This window comes from Siphateles boraxobius, unplaced genomic scaffold (assembly GCF_051911475.1).
Source record: "Siphateles boraxobius isolate OS27281-9 unplaced genomic scaffold, OSU_SipBor_1 13, whole genome shotgun sequence".
Classification (NCBI taxonomy): domain Eukaryota; kingdom Metazoa; phylum Chordata; class Actinopteri; order Cypriniformes; family Leuciscidae; genus Siphateles; species Siphateles boraxobius.
The window spans coordinates 22,679,043-22,700,838 of NW_027508733.1; the positions used below are offsets into that span (position 1 = coordinate 22,679,043).

Here is a 21,796-nt window from a genome sequence, read left to right on the forward strand (position 1 = left end):
CAGTCCATTTGATAGCGTGCGCGAACCCAGACGGCCGACACATGCAGTTTATATCACGCAATTCTGAGAAATAAAGTCAATAGAACTCGCAATTGCGTCTCGTAAATTCATAATTGCGAGATATAAATATTTTATAACTTGCAATTTGCGAGTTCATATCTCACAATTCTGAGAAAAGATGTCAGAATCACGATATATAAACTCGCATTTTATAAAGTTAGAATCGCGAGAAATAAATTTGCAATTGCGAGAAAAAAAGTCAGAAATGCAAGTTTATTTCTCACAATTCTGACTTTATAACACGCAAACTCGCAATTCTGACATCTTTTCTCAGAACTGTGATATAAACTTGCAATTGCGAGTTATAGTGCAATTCAAAGGAAAAAAGTTTATCTCACAATTCATAACAAACGATTGCGACTTGATATCACGCAATTATGACTTTATAACTCGCAATTGCGACTTTATATCTCGAGATGTAAACTTGCAATTGTGAGATAAAAAGTCGCATTTACCTTTTTTTTTATTCTTTGGCGGAAACAAGATTCCATAATTAATCAATCAGCATTCAGGATCTGTTTTATAACATTTAGTCTAAAAAAAAAACAATTTCTCTATCATCCAGTATTGGTCACCACCAATAACAATAAGAAACGGCGGCAAAACTGAGCTTTTTATTTTCTCTTGAGCACCTGCAGGTATTTCATTCTCTATTTCAGCACTCATATCTGCCATTACGCCTGCCTGATCACAATGAATTGAACAGCTGGTCCAGAACTAAATCTGCCTCTGGGTTTTACACTCTGTTTACCCATAGCTGTTTACCTCAGCTGGTACTGTTTTATCATAACTACTTTGAGATCTTGGGCCAGTGTTAAAACCTTGAAGTTTCTAAAGTGCTGATGCAAGACTGCCAATTCAGAAAGTAACAGCCCAGAATTATTTCAGAGGGGGGAGTGTTTTAGAAACCTATTTGGAAACGATCACTATTTTTGCCGTTGTATTTAGTGCCTCTCGTAGTATCCTCCTTTTGTTTTGTTTTTTGGCTATTTGTAACTTTGTGGAATGGCGTGTTTTCTCATATTTTATTTGCCAAAGAGTCACTTAAAATCTCAGAACAGCATGGTGAAGCTTAGCTTGATATCGCTGAACACACCAACACTTCCACAAACTCGGTTAAGCGACGCTTGACACATCAGAATGATGGACTCTTTGAATACACTGACCTCTCTCCTCTGGACGCCTCTTTCACCCTCCCTCTCTCCTTACAGCCCTTCATCCCTCCATGTAGATGAGACAGAGATAGATGAAGATATTCCTGATGGGCAGCCATTTCATAGCAACACACCAAATGAGTTCTGGCTGCCCTGACCCACCCTCCTTTGAAGGAGATTAATCCTGACGCTGGTCGCTTTCCCAATATGACAGTTCTGTGTGCTGAGGGGGCTATTCTTTGGGGACAAAATTGGCTTTACTTGGTTAAATCTGTTGAAACCTCCCTTTGGGACATCCTCAAATGTAGAATTTCACACAAACAAAGATATCTGTTACTGCTTACCGTGTACGGTAAAGTGGAGATTTGACATAAAGTGAAGCCGAGCTCTCACACGTCTACTCAACTTACACAACTCCACTGTTCTTTGTATGTGGAAGTCTGTGATTGTTTATTGTGAAGGATAAGCTTCTATAGCGCTTATCTGACTTCCCAATTTAATAGTACAGTAAGTGACTCTTGAATGAAAGCGTAGCACTGATGCACAAAGCCTGGTATGTATTCTGTACATGCCGCTCACTGGTCTGATGACCTGATGGTGCGTATTATGAAATGTCCCCAGATTTATGGGCACACAAATACCCCACCAATTGGTGACTGAGCCCTCTGGGATGGGAGGCAAAGATTGTACTCATCCCTACAGTACTATCATAGCATCTAAACACAAGTCGGCCATAAATTTGAGGAATTAATGCCATATAGATGTTTTGTGTCTTTTTTTCTGAGGGCGTTTGATAAAGGTTTTAAAAATATAGCTAGTACTTTATTGATGTGCAGTGAAATATTAGCTTGTACGATGGATTGTTTAGCTTTTTTGGCAAGACAGTCGAACAGAAGAGTTACATCCAGTTTGATAAGCATTTTATAATTTGCAACAGGTGTTTATTTGTAACATCTTGCATATTTTAACCACAAATCTTTTTGTTTGTTCCCTTTCTGGGTCATTGATTAATTGTGACTGTCATGTGAATTCGCAGGACATGTGTCCCTCCTGTGTGTCCATGACAACCTGAATGAAGATCTGCGATGTCCTGACACTAGTGTCCACCTCTCCGGACAGGTAAGGCCTCACACCACTTCTGCACTCATCTATCAATAAGGATCCAAGGTTATTTGACATCTGAAAAGAAAATCAATTTGCCTCCCTTGACACTAAAATGATACCAAACCCTTTTGCCTGAGCTCAAAAATGTGTACCAGTGCCGATAAATACTATTTTGTTTTTACTTTGGTTTCTTCTCATGCAGTGTTGAAGCTATCTTGAAACTAGTCAAGCTACAAACTACTCAATTTAAAATGGTGCTAAAGTGAACTACCTTTTTGTAGTAGTTTGCAGCACTGTAGTGGTGTTTCGTTCTGAAGTGTGTCCCTTTTTTAAAAATGTGCCAGTTTTACCACCAGGGAAAAAATAACACATTGGTATAGTGTATGATTCACTGACTCACTAATGTTGTAACCTTCAGAAAGGGTTAATGAATCAGTGAACAAAACTAAATAAATCTAAAACTGGGATGAATTCAAATCTTGACACACTACAAGTTACTATCAAAAATTACATATATTTCAGGTTGGATTTTTAAAACAATTATTGGTTTATGTTTAATATAACATCAGATTATAGTATATAAAACGACTTTTTCACTACAGTAGCATTTTAGTTATTCTTCAGTGTTGTGTTGGCAACCTATTATTCATTTGAAGTATCTTGAAATCACTTGGATGGTGATAAAAATAAATAATTTATAATAAGTAATTAATAACCATATTCACGTAAAACATGTTACACTCAGAGGAAGCAGAGCGATCATCAAAGACAGCAGCCCTCTGGTGGCCGTCAAAAAAACAATGTCTGTATCTCTAGTGTCAGACTACTAGTACACTTATCACACTTTAAACATGATTCTGATTACAAATTCCTAAAATGACTTCCCCCTGAATACATCATACATTTTGTGTTCATTTGGGTGGTCTGAGATACTGTATTCTGAACATTGCTTTTTTGCACTCCGAATGTAAACAAAAATCTAATACCACAATTTAATTCACACTCGAGTCTTTACATGGATATGTCCAGATTCCCAGAGGTGTGAATCAGTTTGAAGTGTACAGAGTGCATGAAGCACCTCGTCAAGGTCACAGGCCAGATAGCCCACACAGCGAGAAGTGAGAAGAGGAGGGCGAGGCTTGCTGATAATTGGCAGTTTAGTGTGAACCGGCATTGTGTCATACAGTGACACATCCCATGATGCAAGAGTCATGATCGCTCTCAGCTGTGAGACGGCATCCTGTTCTCGCTCTTACTCGATCAGTTCTCCGCCGCTGAGATCTCCACATATTGATCTCATTTGACTTAAAAAGCCTCTTTGGAGTTTCTTTTGACTCTCAAAGGCCTCACTGTCTTTTGTTTTTCTCTTGTTTTGTTTTTCAGTCAGGTTGCCAGTCTCTCTACCCCTTCGCTAATGTTTATTATTTTCTTTTGTCTGTTCCATAGTTTTTTGTTTTGTTTTCTCATTTTATGTTTTCAAACAGGTCTGCTTCACCCATTAGCTAATGTTGCTTTCTTTGGTTTGTTTTGTTTTGCTGTGCTTTTTGTTGTTTCTCATTTATTTGTAGCATTATTTTGATTAATTTTATTTATCTTTTTTTGTTTTGTTTTTATTTGTTTTCTTTTCACTCATTAGCTAATTTTGCATTTCCGAGATGCTCAAAAAAATAGAGAAATATTTGTTTGTTTGTTTTTTTTTGCTGTGCTTTTTGTGTCTCTCCCCTCCCATTTATTTATTTATGTATTTATTTATTTCCACCATTATTTTATCAATTAATTAATTTTATTTATTATTTATTTGTTTTGTTTTCTGTAGTTTAGATTTGTTTTGCTTTACTTTTTTTCTTTTTTTCTAAACCGATTTGGCTGTTGCTGTATCGAGATGCTTATAAATAGAGAAAGAATATTATTGATTTATTTTATGCAAATGTTTTATTTTATTTTATTTTACATTTAACTTTTCTTTTTATGAGGGTATTTGTGACTATTTATCACAGCACTATTTGACCCAGAGGAGGACTGGCGGACAGGCAAGTATGCTCTTATATGTAACGAGAGCACTCTCGCCCTCATTGCACTGTACCAGGTGGCCCAGTCACCAACCCTTGAACATGGACTACAGCCCTTCTGGAACCTTTATGAACTTCCGCCAGTGTGTCAATCACTAAGTGAGTGGCAGGGCTTCCTGTTTTGGCCGTGTGAGGTTACACATCCTGGCAGGGGAGCTGCTGTCAGCCACAGGACCTCGTGCTAGTCGTGTCTCTCCCACACACACACAAACACACTTGTTCAGCCCCATGGGGATCTCCTGACTTGTAGGCTCTTGGCACACCAGCGGAGGTGCTACACTGATTCCTGTTTTACTTCACACATGCACAGTGCTTTCAGGACTCATTCCCCGGCCACACGAGAGGTCAATCGTGCTTCAGTCAAAGCCAATTAAACAGTTTTTGTGCCAAAAGAACAAAAATGTATATGAAAAGGCACCGATAGAGAAGGACTGCAGCATGACAAAAATGTTTGTCAGTAACAACTCAATAACTGCTTGTCTCTAAAATATTTAAAATTAAAATTTGGTACTTTATTGTTTCTCCTTCGCAAATATTGTATTTTGGGGCTCTTTAGTCTCGCCTGGAAACCTTTTGCATGTGGCATTTACATCAGAGACCATAGCATGAATTTTGAAATCTTTTTTTATTTATTTTTATGATGGATACAGGACAGGATAAGCTGAGGGAATGGTATTAGGGTCCACTAGGCCACAGATCAGACCACAATTCGTGTGAAGAATTTTAAGTAATTGACGCTAATTTGCGAATGCAAATTTTATGTAATTGACCTTACACCATAATAAAGTTCCGATATACTTCATGCGAAATCAAAGAACAAACTAGTGTGCCGTCATTTATAACAAAATGAAGTTCATTTGGGGAGCATAATTTAATTGGATCAATGAGGCTAACTCCTCAAAGGCCTCTTCTAAAGTTTCTTTCTCAGATTACTGCTGTTGCTGATGAGCAGTAGATAACATGGATATATATATTTATATTTTATATATTTTTTAATTAATTTATTCAATATTTATACGTTTTTCTATTTTTGTGTGAATATGTATATATATATATTCAACTTTTCAAATATTTTAGCACAGGAAAAAACTTTGAACGCGTTGAACTTTCAATCCCATGGACAATACACCAAAATAAAGAGGCATTTAACTCAAAAACAATGACAAATATTTCAAACCTCAGAGTGCAGATGGACTCACCTCTCCCACACTCTTTGAACGGCCAGTCGCAGAGACCATTGTTTCACCTGAAACAATTCGTATTGAATCATCGCCGTGTTGTCTTTTTATTCTCGCTGTCCATCGGGGCCCGAGCGTTAATATGCCATCACCACAGCTCACATCCTCGTTAGACACTGCAACCGATGAGGTTTCCTGTGGCTTGGGGGCTTCGCCAGCAGGACACTTGCTCCTACCAATCTATCAGCGAAGAGAGGAAGAGAGGCAAAGAGCTGTTATGTCACTCTATGAAAACGGCCACCTGAGCTTCTGTGACTAACTCTGCAGGAAGAAAGAAGCCAGACCACAAACATCGGCAGCTTTAGATCATGACGGCCCATTGAGGGAGGCTACTGTCCATATGTGAACAACTGAAACTGTTTGTTGTGGAGACATTTTCCTTTTACAGCACCATCTGCGGTGTCTTTTAAAGGGACAGTTCACCCAGAAAAATTACACTAAAGGCATGTTCCAAACGCGCCTACATGTGTTTTTCTGAATGTACGTGAAACTTTTGGAGATAAAAAAGAGAAAAATGGAAACGGTCATCCTGGTGTCATCTGTACGGAGACAGAATGTTAATTTATCATCACTCGTGGGATCTAAAGTCTGCTCATCTTTACCCTGGTGTTGACTGTATCGCCAGGCTGGTCGGGCGTGTGATGGACATTTCCCCTTGTGGTGTGGGTGGATTGGAGAGTGACACCTACTTCCACCCCCATTTGAGAGGAAGTTCCTATCAGAACACAACAGGAAAAGAAAAAAGGAAAACAAGCTGACATCTTTTCACTGATGAAGTCACTTCCTACAGGCCCTGTATTGACCCTAGTCCACCCACCCACCCAGACAGAGCTTGAAATCAGATGCACCGCATGGTAAGATGAACATTTGAGCAGGTAAATCTAGGTAAATTAGATCTGAATATATCTTAAATTTTCTATATGCATATATGATCCATGTTGACTCTTCTAGACAGTTATTTGACCTTTGTATGACCCTACATGTAACATTATAAGATCAAAGATCAGAGGGACAGACTGGAGATTTGCTAATCTCTCTTTTCTTCATTGTAGCACTTGACCTAAGGTCACTTAAGGAGGACTGTCCGTGTTGTAATGGTACTGCGAGCCATTTTTTGATTGCCACATATTGTTTATTCATTTACACAGCTGCACTGTAAAACAAATTATTGTTGGTTTAACTTAAAAGAGTAAGTTACCTGGTTGCCTTCAAATTTGGAGTTCACTGTATTAACTAAAACAAAAAAAATTCATTGAAGGAGATTGGTTTAATAAATAGAAACTCAAAATATTATGTTATCTGAACCACATTAATTATCTTAAGTTGATTTGACAAAAGAAAAAAAGTTGTGATAAATCAGGAAAATAATTTTTTAACCGTGTGAGACAAAGATGCTTCCGTTCATGTTGATGGTAATTTCCTGTTTTCACTGAAATGCAGGTCAGCAGTTTAAGAGAACGGGACCACGCTCTCATTTTGACCCAAAACATTTCAAATCTCATATCCCCCTCTCAGAGTCCTACAGGCGTTCGGCTCAATAGAGGCAGATTAGTCTAATGCTTAATTAAACAGCTTGCGCTCCCATAGCGTGCTGCTATTGTTAGTGGTGTGAAATGGCTCATGGTGGTCTCTGGGTGAAGTCATTAGAGCCGCGTGCCAGACCCTAGATGAGCGGGTACCACTGCTCTCTCCTGGCTCATTGAAGACGCTCCCCCACCACACGCATTCATTATTCATGAGTGCCAAATTTTAATCTGACGTGTATATCAAAGACGGCATTTGCTTTCTGATCTCCCCATGTGTGTCCAGCGCTAGCCAAAAGAAATTCATAAAAATGTCTCTCGTTTAAAAAAATATTGTTTTAATTTGTGCTTTTCACACACTTGGGAAATGGCTTTATCTTTAGATTTTTCATGTTTGAGTCATTTAAAAAAATTTGTTTGATAGACAAACTGATATAAATAAATATCAAAATCAAAACCTTAGCATAGTCAGCTCCCTTTGTATGTAGCATGCTAATGATCATGTAACCTTAAACTAATTCTAATTGTCAGAAACTGTGGATGCAAACAAATAGCGTTCATCTGTGAGACTCACATTTGATTTCAACAGTTTGACATTAGCATGTTGTTAAGCTAAAGACTCTAAATAGCATAAACACAAATGTTGGGTCAAATAATAATAATTGTTTTTTCCCATATTTCCACATTGAATGAAATGTAACTATTTTGTCTTGTCTAGTGATCTTGGAGGAATATTTCTTGCAATGCATTCTGGGATAATGGTATAGAATGTAACAAAATGAGAAATTCACACAGAATTAATTTTGGTGTTGAAAAATGCAAGACACACTGTAGGTAGTGTAATAAGAAAAAATGCAAGGTCTGGAGATTTTTTTTTTTTTACACTTGAGCTCCAAGTTTTAAGATTGCTGTCATGCTCAAAATGTTGGACAAGACGCGAGTTGTGAGCGCAACAAAAGTTTGCATGTGCATGTTTAAATTGGAAAAACAATGGAAAAGTTGCGTAGTGGAATGAAAAACTGTGAACGGCCCCTAAATAATTAGGTCAATAGGTTTTGCAAGAGAGTTATAGTATTTATCATCTGATGAAGGTGGAGCTAAACTTTTTGGACTGTTATGTTTGATTTTCATTAGGTCGCCGCTTAACGTGCCCAGGATTTTCAGTAGGAAAAGTGTCCTATCCAAAGTCTTTCTACAAAAAAGGTGGACGAAAGATATATACTAGTTTGTAACAACACGAGGATGAGTAAACAATGATTTTTGGGTAATCTATCGCTTTAAATGTTGGAGCTGTTGCCTTGCAATTAGCATGTTTCCCCGAGTCAAATTAAGCCAAGGTGCTCATGTGGGATATTTGGGATCGAATTTGGCCCAAGTGTAAAAAAAAAAATCCCTGAAGAAATAAGTAAACAGTTCTCAAGAGAGGTATTCCACATCTGCCCATGATCTACAGCCTGTTAGTATACACATCACACAATATCATTCAGAATTCCTTGTCAGGCTCTCTGATGTTAAGCAGATACAATTTCTCCTTTCGCGAACACGCACACGCGCTAACAGTGGCGGCAGGCACCGACAATCTTGCCACAGGTCAACGACAGCTTGACGGGCTTCGCCTGGTTCTCTCTGCAGGTGACACAACGCAGCCCTCCTCTCTGATGCATACTGAAACAGATGCACACCAGCGCTCCCCCCGGAGCTCCCTCCACGCTCTCTTTGATGGTCCCAGGCTCAGGCCCTCTGATGTGGCCCTCCTTCAGAGCGTGTCATGTTCACTTGGCGTACACAGGCTGTCTGATATCAAATAGCTGCTGCCAGGGAACCAGTGTTGTAGAGGAACTGAACGGTCTCCAAGGATCGACTGGCAGACTAAATAACTGCTGATTTGCTATCAACTATCTGCTGCGTATGAGCAGCTGTTTATCAGAAGAAGGCGAGGCGGACGGCCAAAGGTTCTTCAATGCTCTTTCTTCACCAAAATCCTGAACGAACAGACTAAAGTGCTGCTTTTGCCTTACTATTGCATATCTTGCATGTCTGGCGAACATCCTAAAGTTGTCAAGCAGATGCTGCTGGCTGTCTTGAAGAAGATAAAAATGATAGAGATACTATTTGGTACATTGAAATGAAAATGACACTTTGCTATTTTAAATAATTCCTGATCCAGGTTGATTTCAAAATAAGTCGATTTATCAGAAACATCTGTGGCATGCTGTTGATTACCAAAGAAAATAATGAAAAAGTTCAAACCAGTTGGAACAAGACATAAACATTATAAATGTTGACAATGTTAATCTGTTTTACAGTTTTGTTGCTGTTATGCCACAATCATCTGATTATGAGCTGTGTCAGTGACTTCATTTTCTGTTCCCAAACATACATCCCTATTTGTTCGCCACATGTGAGCGGCCTGCAGGCCTGACAGATGGATTCCAGAGCTGGAGTTTTGACGAAGTGTATCATGCGTGTAGCAGCATTGCATTATTGGCTTGTGCCTCGGTGTGAACCTTCCCAATCTCTGCTATTTCCTGAGCGTTCTATTAGTGGGTCACAATTCAAGGTTGAACAGCGGGAACAAGTGAACAAGTTCTGAACAAGTTCAACACCTGCAAAGTTCAGCTTCACCAGCTTTTTCCAGGCTGTTAGTATTGAATTTGTGTAGCTGTAAATTTATGTTAAACAGCATGCACGATTTTGTAGCCGTGTCCACAAAGAGCATGTCATGCCTTGTGTTTGATTTTGTTATATATTCACGTGTGTCTGCTCGAGCTCCTGCCTTGCTCATACGACCTTGGGTGACATTTCCAAGCATATGTATCGAAAACAAAGAAACACTTAAGTATTGAATCTTGCACCTCATTGGAGGAGGCACAATCAGGAACTGACCTTGGATACACCCTCCCCTTATATTAAATGGGAAGATCCAGGAAGACCTTTAAAACAGAATATATTTGTGTACTTTTTGTGTGTCTTCGCCAACAACGGTATCCATAACCCACCAAATCCCAATTGAAATTTTGGGATTTTAGCCTTGATTTATTGTTTTATTTAATAAGGGTATTAGTTTAAAAAGAAAATAAACAGATATTTGAACTTCTGATGATTTGGGTTGGTTCATGATACAGTGGCTAGCTATCTGGTTTCAGTTTGTTGGCTTGTCATTTAGAAAGTATTTTTCTTGGATTCATAGACACGTTTTTAAGGCATATCGGATCTCATTAGCGATGTTTCACTCAGTCTGACCTTCATTCCAACCAGAAGCGCTTAACTGCACAACTTTATATTATAAATTATTATAGGTTGCAGATTTTGCAGTAATACTGCTATAATTTAAATGATTGGAAGTTAAAGGCGTTTTAGTGAAACAGAGTCTGCTTAGAGTTCGTATGTTACCATAGCCTCAAATATTTAACCATATTTACTTGTCTAAATGACATACAGTATGTTTTATAAGTAACTGGGTTGTAATGAAATAGCGTCTTAAATCATTTAATTTCAAAGCTCATATATTTTCAAAACCTGCATGACTTTCGTTCTTTCGTGCAACACAACAGAAGAGGTTTAGCAGAATTTACAAGCTGACCTTTTCCTTGCAATAAAATACAGGCAGCAGGGAGGCTTTAAAAAGGACAAAGAAGCACAATAAAATGTGAGCAAATTAGTTAAGTACATTGTTCTGAGTGCTTTGTTCTCGTTTACAGTAAAAGTGAATGACAAACTCAAAAAATTACAACAAAAAAAAATCACTATGAAAGTGGTTGATGTGTCTTGTGCACAATATTTTAAATATATTTTACAAATATATTAATTTACTAAAATAAATCATTTGTTCAGCTTTAGTCTCCAGTAATGTTTGTGCTTCAACTTTTTTTCAGTTAGTTGCCAACATTTCTAACTTTCCTTAAGTTTAAGTTTTTCATCTAATATATACTAAACTTATTTCAGATTAATTTCAATTAACAAAAACGTTTTTAATAGTTGTAGTAGTTTTAGTTAATGATTCCAAACAACATTGGTCCTTACATGTTTGTAACCAATAACACATAAATATGAACTACTTTATGGAGTATGTATTTTCTTAAATAAAAAAAAAACAGCGTAAACATTCTTCATAATCATTGGATCAATCAAATCAATCAAAATAAATCAAATCAACGGATTTGGAACAACATGAGGGCGAGTTGTTATTTTTATATTGTTATATATATATATATACACACTGAAAAAAATGATTCTGACCCCTTGTAAATGTTACATGTTTTTATCTGGTTAATTTCACTGGTTTTAATGTGTTATTTAATCCTACTTATTTTTTTATTAGTAATTTTCAAATTCACTGTCCTTGTTTAAAACAAGTTAATTTTATTCAATTAAAAGTAATTAGAAAAAAATGTTTAATTTAAAATTGTGGCAAGAGATTACAGGCAATATTATTAATTAAATTTAACACATTAGAATTGAGTAATAATTAATCAAATTAATTCCTTAAAAGTTAACCATTTTCAAATGAGTAAACTGAGAGAGACTGATTGGTCGTCTGAGTAAAATGAGCCCGCCCCCTTGACACGGTGATCCAGAGCTATGTTCAATATAAAATCCCTATGCATTTTAAACAAAAATAACAGACAGACGTCAAAGAAGAAAGAAGAAGACTTTATTTTTATTGCCAACATTGAAGATACCTGATGTTAACAAGCAGAATCAATGAAGGAGAAAACCGTAATTTTGTGTCACCATTATGGAGATTAGTGTTTGTTTTAGTTGGGGTCTGATAACTCTTAACTCATTAACTTTAGATTTTTGTTTGACTGATGTACCTGACTGAGTCATAACAGCCAGATGAACAAATAGAAAAGGTAATCTGATGGTGTTGGTTGTTAACAATCATTAATTCACAATCATTTGATCTGAATCACTGAATTTTACTTGAACTGCAGCATGCTTTATAATTGTCACCATTGTTGAGATTCACAGGCTGATTATTGAAAAAATAAGTAAATTCAACTCATGATAATTTAGCTAAACTTATTAATATAATTAATCTGAAATTACTTATATTTTGTAAATTGGTTGTACATATATTTTATAAGTACACTCAACTTAAAAAATATATCTGGATTTAGATAATTTTATTTCGTGGCCCCTTGACATAATAAAATTAAGTAAAGTCAATATAACATTTTTTTCAGTGTATATATATATATATATATATATATATATATACTTCATTGAACTCTTATCACCTACAAACCAGTTTTTCCTATCTGGGCCGTGTTCCATTGGCCGTTTCGATGAACTGCGAGCGGAGGTATTGTTACAAATTACTCTTGGCAAAACGGCCTATCATTTATGACAATAAGAGGTCATTTTTCATGTCTGAACTTCTGTTTGGGCTGCATTTCTGATCCTGTGTAATTATGTCTTTGTGCTTCAGAATGTGGAAATTTAAGCGCCTTTACAAACGGCAGCAGCAGAAAAAGAGTTTTAGAGGAACCACGCGACCATTTTAACAGGACAACATGTTTGAATTAGATGTTCTAGCACTGGCTCTAAATGGATTTCTGAAGTGGTTGTTTGTGAGGATTTTCAATCGGACGTAACCTTGAGTCTTTTTTATGGGAGGTCCGTTGGATTTAAGTGCTGGTATAGCATGAAGAGCCTGAATACATGCGTTTCTCTCTCCATCTCCCTCCATCTATCTCGTTCCCCCTCTCCCTGCCTTCATTTCTCTTCTCTCTTCCCTCTCTCTGTCTGTCTGCCTCTTTTTCTCTCTGAAATTGAAAAATCTGCCTCTGAAGTTGTTGCCATTGTCTGTGAGTAATTAATGGAATGCTGAGAGCGAGGTCCAGGTGCTTAAAGAGTTTTTTTTTTTTATCTCTCTTTTTTTCTTTTTCCTCATGACTAATAAGGACAGAAAATACACATTAGTGCTTTTGTGGTCTTTCTTTTTTTAAATATAAACTTATGTATAATACATGCATTTAAATGAAAGGACGGTGACCTTCGCTGTGTTCCATTTCAAACCCACCACATTTGTTTTGCATGTTGAGGTGAGGTTTAGCATAACAATCTAACTGCTCCTATTTAATATGCATCTATTAATTCGTCCATTTCAGTAGTTGGGAAGTTTGGGTCAAGGACTCCGAACAGTATTATAAGCGGAGCTAAAAGTTTCTCGCTACAGATAACCATGGTCTGATGTCTATTTATTGATGCTGATTATTTATAGGCCTTTACTGTTTGTATCAAATACACAGGGCTGATATTATTAAATATGTACTGTGTTATGACAGCATATATTTCAGCATATCATTTTTACATTCCTTCAAAATAAGTTAACCAGTTATCAGTTTAATGTAATTTAATGTCAGTTTAATGTAATTGAGTTGAAATGACTTAAGGTGATTGTACTTAAAAAATTTAAAGCAGCAACTTTTTTTTTTCTTCTTTTATAATGACGAGTTTGTTGGTTGGACTTCATAATTAATGATATGTTAATGAATATTACAATTACGGTTAAAATTCTAAATTCTGTCACTTTTTTACTGAGCCGTGTGTCGTTTCAAACCTGCGAAATGGAAAGTCAGTTGGGTCCAGTGATGTTGTTTTAGTCCCCATAGACTTTCATTCTATAGACAAAAACACAATTTTGTTTTCCACATAGAAAGAAAGTTATAAAGGTTTGGAACAAACACGAGAGCGAGTAAATGACAAAATGTTAATTTTTGGCTGGACTAATCCTTGTAAAAAACGAAGTGTGCTTAATTGTATTCAATGTGAACTTGTTGGGTAATTCATATCTTAAAAAGTATATATTTAAAAATAAATAATATACTATTAATGAAATAAAAGACCACTTAAGTGTACTTAAATAGTTCACTTTCATGACTTTTTATCAACATACTGTACTCAAGTGCACTTTGTAATAATGACAAATTAAATTTTGAAATAGATTTTAAATAATTGTATTTTATACACCGATTTTTTGACCGATAACCGATAATTCTTTATATTATGGCCAATAAATCTAAAACGTCTCGGTTACGTATGTAACCCTCGTTCCCTGAGTAGGGAACAGAGACGTCTCGTCGGAGGAGTTTCCAACGAATTGGGATCACGCTAGGGAGACCAACTGCCTTCGAGTGAACTAAAACGAGCCAATAAACATTGGCATGCAAGATTTGCATTCCGCGCACCGCCTACCAGTGTGGGTATAAAGCGGAAGCAAACGCATACACATTTGCTTTTCGCTGAGGAGCCGGATGGTGTCCAGTCCTCCGCGAAGGTACAGCAGCATGGCGATGGGACGAGACGTCTCCGTTCCCTACTCAGGGAACGAGGGTTACATACGTAACCGAGACGTTCCCTTTCGTGGGAACTCCTACGTCTCTTCGTAGGAGTTTCCAACGAATTGGGATCCCTAACAAAACGCCATGGTGCTGGCCCCTTCCAGCGCCCAGCTTAGCTACCCGCCGGGGCAGTTTCTTATCGTCTTTGGCGGGAGCTAGCTAGGAAATCACACTGCTGTTCTGCAAGACCCTCTCAGTGGATATGGATAACACTGGGAAAGCATGCCCAACCTGTGGGAGGGAACGCTGCGGAAGCCCAAGCCCGCCCGAAGGGAGGCACTGGGAAACACATGTGTACTAACCCGTGGGGTAGTGAAACACATGGCAGTCCTTGAGGTAGTCCCAGCCCAAGGGGTGGGAGCGTACTCAGCAAGGAGGACAGAATGGTCTGTCGAGGGAAAGACACGATACTAGCCCGGAGGGTAGCTGGATCGTGGAGAAAATGGGTCGCCTAAGGGACCACTGTAGGCCACCCAGTCTACACACAACTCCTAAGAGAGGTAATAGACCTAGCGCCGGGCGATCCGCCTTGCCTGGTGCCAAAGGGGTGATGGAGGAACTCACGAGATTCGCCGTATGTTGGGGAACCAACGGAGTAACAAGATGCACGTATCCGGCCGAGAGGCGGGAATGGCGTAGCAAGCCGACATAACCTAATTCGTCGTGTTACTGGCCGTAGCAAGTACACGGGAGGAAACAGGTTCAACACGTAGGCTATAGAATCTAGCGAACGTGTTAGGTTTCCCCACTGGTTAAAGTGGGATTTGGTAGGTGGGGGAACCCTCAAATTTTGTGTAGGTGCAACAGGGAAAAATGACTCACCGTGGGACAACATATTGAGTATCGTGGTATAGCAATACTTTTTGGGACAAGAGTGTCACTGTGGCACCACATATCACAATACGTATTTACTTGATATTTTAATGGTTTTATTTTGGTCCATCAACACTAATATGATGATGATACTATGTTAAAATTGCTGAACACTGGGCCAAAAATTGAGCCCTGGCATTGTAGCCACACCAGCCCACATTGCCCCCCACCTGCCATCTGCATTTAAATGTGAGGTAGTTAGGGGGGTTGGGGGACATGCTCCTCCGAGAAAATTTTGATTTCTCTGACCTACATATGTGCAATTTAAGACTTTTGAAGGCCAAAAAAGATTTTTTAGATAAGTTAATTTATTCGAGGCTACCAGATCAGCATTGCCAATAGGAACCTTCTACAAGCTTGGGAATTTGAAAAGTAATTTTAAATAATAAAAATTATAGGCTACGTTTAACGCAGTTGGTGGAATTGGCAGACGTTCCTTTAGGCATGCGTTGTGGAAACGCGTCAAAGCATTCTCAGGTATATAAATATGCAGCATTAATGCATGGTGATTTTGGACGAATATTTAATGTCGATAATGGTTACATAATGTTAAAACTAATTCTGCTATCGATATCTTTGTAAGACTGCCGACCCTATAGAACAGTGGCAAGGGAAAACAATGTCCGGCTAAATATCGAACATTAAACTAACTTTACCGCACTCAACCACCGTGACTGCATTTCACGAATTTATAATCACTCGCGTTCAGAGGGGAGGAAGGGAGGTTGGTCGGCCAGTCGGTACATCTCGAGACCAGCGAGATTCGTTGAGATTAATGAATCTATTTATTTAATAATTTATCTGAGGTGCCGGAACGCAGTTCCGGACCGTTCCGGCCCACTTTAACCCCTGGGTGTTGCCCAGCCCGCAGCTCTACAGATGTCTGTCAGCGAGGCGCCTTGCGCCAAAGCCCAGGAGGAGGCAACACTCCTAGTAGTGTGTGCCCTCAACCTAGGTGGGCAAGGCACGTCCTGGGAAGCATAAGCCCGGACGATAGCATCCACTAGCCAGTGGGCTAACCTCTGCTTGGAGACAGCCTTTCCCTTCTGCTGGCCTCCGTAACAGACAAAGAGCTGATCTGAGGTCCTGAAACTTTGCGTTCTGTCCACGTAACAATGCAGGGCGCGGACGGGACAGAGAAAAGTAAGGGCTGGGTCTGCCTCCTCCGGGGGCAGCGCTTGCAGGTTCACTACCTGATCTACAAATGGAGTGGTAGGAACCTTGGGCACATATCCGAGCCGGGGTCTCAGAACAACATGAGAAAGGCCCGAACTCAAGGCATGATTCGTCGATCGAAAAAGCCTGCAGATCCCCTACCCTCTTAAAAGGAGGGTAAGTCAACAGGAGAGCTGTCTTTATAGACAGGATATTAAACTCAACCGTTTGCAATGGCTCAAAGGGGGGCCTCTGAAGTGCTCTGAGCACTAGAGTTAAGTCCCAAGAGGGTACAGGGTGCGGATTACGAGGCGGATTTAGCCTTCTGGCACCCCTAAGGAATCTGATGACCAGGTCGTGCTTCCCTAATGACTTGACTTCTACTGCATCGTAATGAGCGGCTATTGCGGCAACATACACTTTGAGGGTGGAGGGAGACAGCCTTCTCTCCAACCCATCTTGCAGGAAGGAAAGCACGACTCTGATCGGGCAAGTTCGTGGGTCTTCCCGGTGGGAAGAACACCAATCGACGAACAGGTTCCACTTCAACGCATAGAGGCGCCTCGTAGAGAGGGCTCTGGCTGAAGTGATGGTGTCTACCACAGCCTGTGGTAGGCCACCTAGAACCTCCGCGTCCCGTCCAGGGACCAGACATGAAGATTCCAGAGGTCTGGACGCGGGTGCCATAGGGTGCCCCGTCTCTGAGAAAGAAGATCCTTCCTCAGAGGAATGGGCCAAGGAGGGGCTGTCGCGAGGAGCATGAGTTCCACGAACCAAATCCGGTTGGGCCAATACGGCGCAACAAGCAGGACCTAATCCTGGTCCTCCCTGACCTTGCACAAAGTCTGTGCGAGAAGGCTCACTGGGGGAAACGCATATTTGCGGAGGCCCCGGGGCCAGCTGTGTGCCAGTGCATCCGTGCCGAGGGATCCTTCGGTCAGGGAATAAAACAGCCGGCAGTGGGTCGTGTCCGGAGAGGCAAACAGACCTATCTGAGCGGCTCCGAAGATTCCCCAAATCAACTGGACCACCTGGGGATGGAGTCGCCATTCTCCCGGAAGAGGCGGCTGCCGTGAGAGCTCGTCGGCTACATGGTTGAGTGCACCAGGGATGTGAATGGCCCGAAGCGACCTCAGATGCTTCTGACTCCATAGGAGGAGATGGCGGGCGAGCCGCGGCATACGACGGGAGCGTAGACCACCTTGACGGTTGATGTACGCAACGGTCGCAGTGCTGTCCGTACGGACCAGTACATGCTTGTGTAGAAGCAGCCCCTTGAGGTGGCACAAGGCTAAGCGTACTGCTTGCAACTCTCGGCAGTTGATGTGCCAATGCAGTTGAGGCCCCGTCCACAGACCTGAAACTGCATGCCCGTTGTATGCACGCCCATCTCGGGACTCGATCGTGAAGCCAGCGCTGAAGCGGTCTCATATGAAGCAGGCCGAGCGGCGTTACTGCGGCTGCCATATGCCCCAGGAGCCTCTGAAACTGTTTCAGTGGGACCGCAGACTTGCCTTGAAAAGACTTGAGGCAATTGAGCACTGACTGGACGCGCTCCTCGGTGAGGCGCGCAGTCTGACTGACCGAGTCCAACTCCATACCGAGATGAGATCCTCTGCGTGGGGCAGAGTTTGCTCTTGTCCCAGTTGACCTGAAGTCCCAATTGGCTGAGGTGCTGGAGCACAAAGTCCCTGTGTTCGCACAACAGATCTCGGGAGTGAGCAATTATAAGCCAGTCGTCGAGATAGTTGAGAACGCGAACTCCATGTTCTCTCATGGGAACAATGGCTGCCTCCACGACTTTCGTGAAGACACGGGGCGACAGGGCCAAGCCGAAGGGTAGGACTTTGTACTGATAGGCTCGACCCTCGAACGCAAACTGAAGAAACGGTCTGTGACGAGGAAGAATAGAGACATGAAAGTACGCGTCCTTCAGGTTGATCGCTGCAAACCAATCCTGGGGACGGATGCATTCTAAAGTGCATTTCTGCGTGAGCATTTTCAACGGGAGCTTGTGTAGAGTCCGATTCAAAACTCGCAGGTCCAGGATCGGCCGTAACCCAACGCCTTTCTTGGGTACAATGAAGTAAGGGCTGTAGAACCCAGACCTCATCTCGGCTGGAGGGACCGGCTCGATCGCGTCCTTCGCCAAAAAAAGATTCTCCGCCCGGCCCTCCTCCGGGGGAAGGAGAGGAACAGAGGTTCCCTCCCGATGAGCACCCACTGCATCCTCTGGGTCGCCCGTCTCAGGGTCGCTCGCCTCTCCTCTTCCCGGGAGGTTTAGACGACTACCGAGCGGGCTGGGCAGCTCTCTTGCGGCCGGCACCCTGCTGCCTAGGGGGCTGATGCCTAGGCTGGGCAGGGGCGGAGGCGGCGGCAGGAGGGCGCCCTCGGCGACGAGCAGCCGGAGGCGCAGGCGCAGGCGATGGGGCAACAGCAGGCCGTCTCCGAGGCATGATGTTCTTGATAACCTCCGACTGCTTCTGGGTGGCGGTGAACTGTTGGGCATAGCTCTCCACCGCGTCGCCGAAGAGGCCACCCTGGGATATGGGCGAGTTCAGGAACCTGGACTTGTCCGACTCACGCATATCGGCCAGGGTGAGCCAGAGGTGTCGCTCCTTGACCACCAGCGTGGACATCGCCCGACCCAGGGAACGTGCGGTGACTTTCGTCGTCCGGAGGGCGAGGTCTGTCGCCGTACGCAGCTCTTGGACCACCCCTGGGTCGGTACCACCCTCCTGCATGTCAGAGAGCGCATTGGCCTGGTGGACCTGGAGAAGCGCCATGGACCATGCATCCACAACCTCGTCACCTCGTCATGCACTTCCGGAAAGAAAGGAACCGGGGCAGGGCGCTGAGAACCAGCACGAGCCGCCCCGAGATACCAATCGTCGATCCGCGAGGGTTCGGGACGCGGTGGAGGGTTCCACTCGAGCCCGACACTCGCAGCCGCCCGGGAAAGCATAGCGCCCATTTCCGGATCCGGCTCGGCTAACGCTACCACACCAGAAGGGGGCAACGCAGTCGGGTCGTCATCTCCACAAGATGACCGCTCTCCCTCCAATGCAGTGATCGACATCTGGTCCTCCGGCGGAGCCCCGAAGGAAATGACTGGGACCACACGAGATGGCCCAGTGCACTCCTCCGGAGGCTCCAATGGCAGCGATGCGGAGGAGTGAGGAGCCTGCGGGGGTCTTTCACCCGGCTGGACATTCCTCACTGTAACCCTCAGACCACCAATGGGATTAGCCGAAGTATCCTTCTTCTGAAGTGAACCAGAAGAAGAACTAGATCGGAGAATCTCCAAAGGGACTCCCCCTCGTTTGAGGGATCTTAGTCTCGATCTAAGCATCGCGACGGTCATGTTCCCGCAGTGAGAACATGACTCGTTCACGAACGCTGCCTCAGCGTGCGCGAGGCCCAAGCACGAGAGACAGCGATCGTGACCATCAACCGGTGGCAGATATCGACCGCATCCAGAAACACACGGATGAAACGTCATGCTGAAAAGGACGCGATCTTCACCCGTGTTACTCTTTTAGAGAATGCTCTCTTATTGTGCTGAAGCACGCAGGGATCAACGTGGCAACACAGCGAGGAAACTGCAAGCCCGCTGTGTGCACTCAACCGAATGTGAAAACAGCTCTTTTGAAAGATGTAGATAGCGTGAATTACCACCGGCAGCCGGGAGCTCGCGAAGATCACTGAAGCGCCGTCACACCAACACAGAGAGATCCAGAAAAAGAGCAGACTCGTTGAGCACAAAGAAAACACTTTCTTGAAACTCATTCACTCAGCGGACACAACCGGTCGGCTCCAAAGCAAAAAATAAACGTGTATGCGCTTGCTTCCACTTTATACCTGCATTGGTAGGTGGCGCGCGGAATGGAAATCTTGCATGCCAATGTTTATTGGCTCGTTTTAGTTCACTCGAAGGCAGTTGGTCTCCCTAGCGTGATCCCAATTCGTTGGAAACTCCTCCGACGAGACGTAGGAGTTCCCACGAAAGGGAACCAAGTTTTTATATAATTTTTGAGAGCCTGATTACAAAAACAAAAATCTCACCATTAAATGCCATGTCCCAAACACAAAATTAAATGTTCTCATTACTGTATACTTAACTGTATTTTCTTTTTTGAAGTGATTCCACTCATATTTCAAGCAATTAAAATCCATCATGTTGAACAGTGCATCCAATGTGTCTCAGCTAAAGTAAATAATCCATTATTTATCGGCTTTAATATTTCGGCCACATTTTTGTCCGGGACGATAATGATAATATTAAAAATGAATATATACGTAGATGCCAATATGGTGGCCGATAAATTTAGATGATCTATTGTCGTGCTACTTAGTTACATAATCATTATATTGTGTAATTGCAAGTATTCTTAAATACATGAAATTACATTAGTCTTTTAGTTTATCATAAATGCTTATTGGTATTTTCGGTAGTATGCTTTAACTAATATTTCAACAACAATATAAGTAATTATGACATTATATATAAAGATTAAATCCTACTCAAGTGGTAAAAAAAAAAGCTCTTAAGTTCAACTAATTGCATTTAATATAAATTTGAACTGATATTTTCATTTTAATTGCAATTCACAATTCAATTAAGTGTCCGAATAAAACATTCAGTTTGCTCTTAAGCACAGTACGTTATTTTAAAGTATATTATTTCAAGAATAAATTATGCTAAAGTGTACTTCTATTTCACAAGGGTCTGTTTAAGTGAAAAAGTGTTGATTACAGCTTTCATTTCCATTGCGATTTACTTCCAGGATATATTTACTCTTCGTTGTGGTGAAATAATCCAGTCTTAATCTCTTGTTGTCTGTTCTCCCAGTCTCTCGGCGAGGCGCCTCTCAAAATGAAGGGCTTCAGCAAGTCATGCGGTCGTGTTGGTTTAGGGCTCTTGCCCGAATATATGCTGTCTGCACAGTCTATTTTCGATTTACAGTAAAACAGCTCAGATCTGTTTCTGTGAAGAATTTAGTACAACTTTAGCTGAACTGAACAATATAATGCGGAAATGCCGTTTTGTACCTGTGTGAGTGAGATTAATGACATTTTGATTCGTTTTATGTATAGAGAAATCATTGTTGATATTACATTAAAAGTTTGAATAAGTTTGGCCACATTAGGAATTGTGGTTCAAGTTCAAGTAATTGCATTTAATGTAAATTTGAACTATAATACATTTTAATTTAATTGCAATTACCATACAATTAAGTGTCTGAAAACATTCCATTCAGATCCCAGTTT

The 21,796-nt window shown here is 41.4% G+C and overlaps 1 protein-coding gene across 2 annotated transcripts in view; it reads left to right on the forward strand.

Moving 5' to 3' along the window:
- Positions 1-21,796, forward strand: part of LOC143736076 (adhesion G protein-coupled receptor D2) — a 74,785-nt gene that overhangs the window by 52,391 nt on the left and 598 nt on the right. For both annotated transcript variants that reach the window (XM_077226641.1, XM_077226642.1), the window contains one exon: positions 2,251-2,333. In XM_077226641.1, the coding sequence (XP_077082756.1) occupies positions 2,251-2,333 (83 nt within the window). The remainder of the gene's footprint in view (positions 1-2,250; positions 2,334-21,796) is intronic.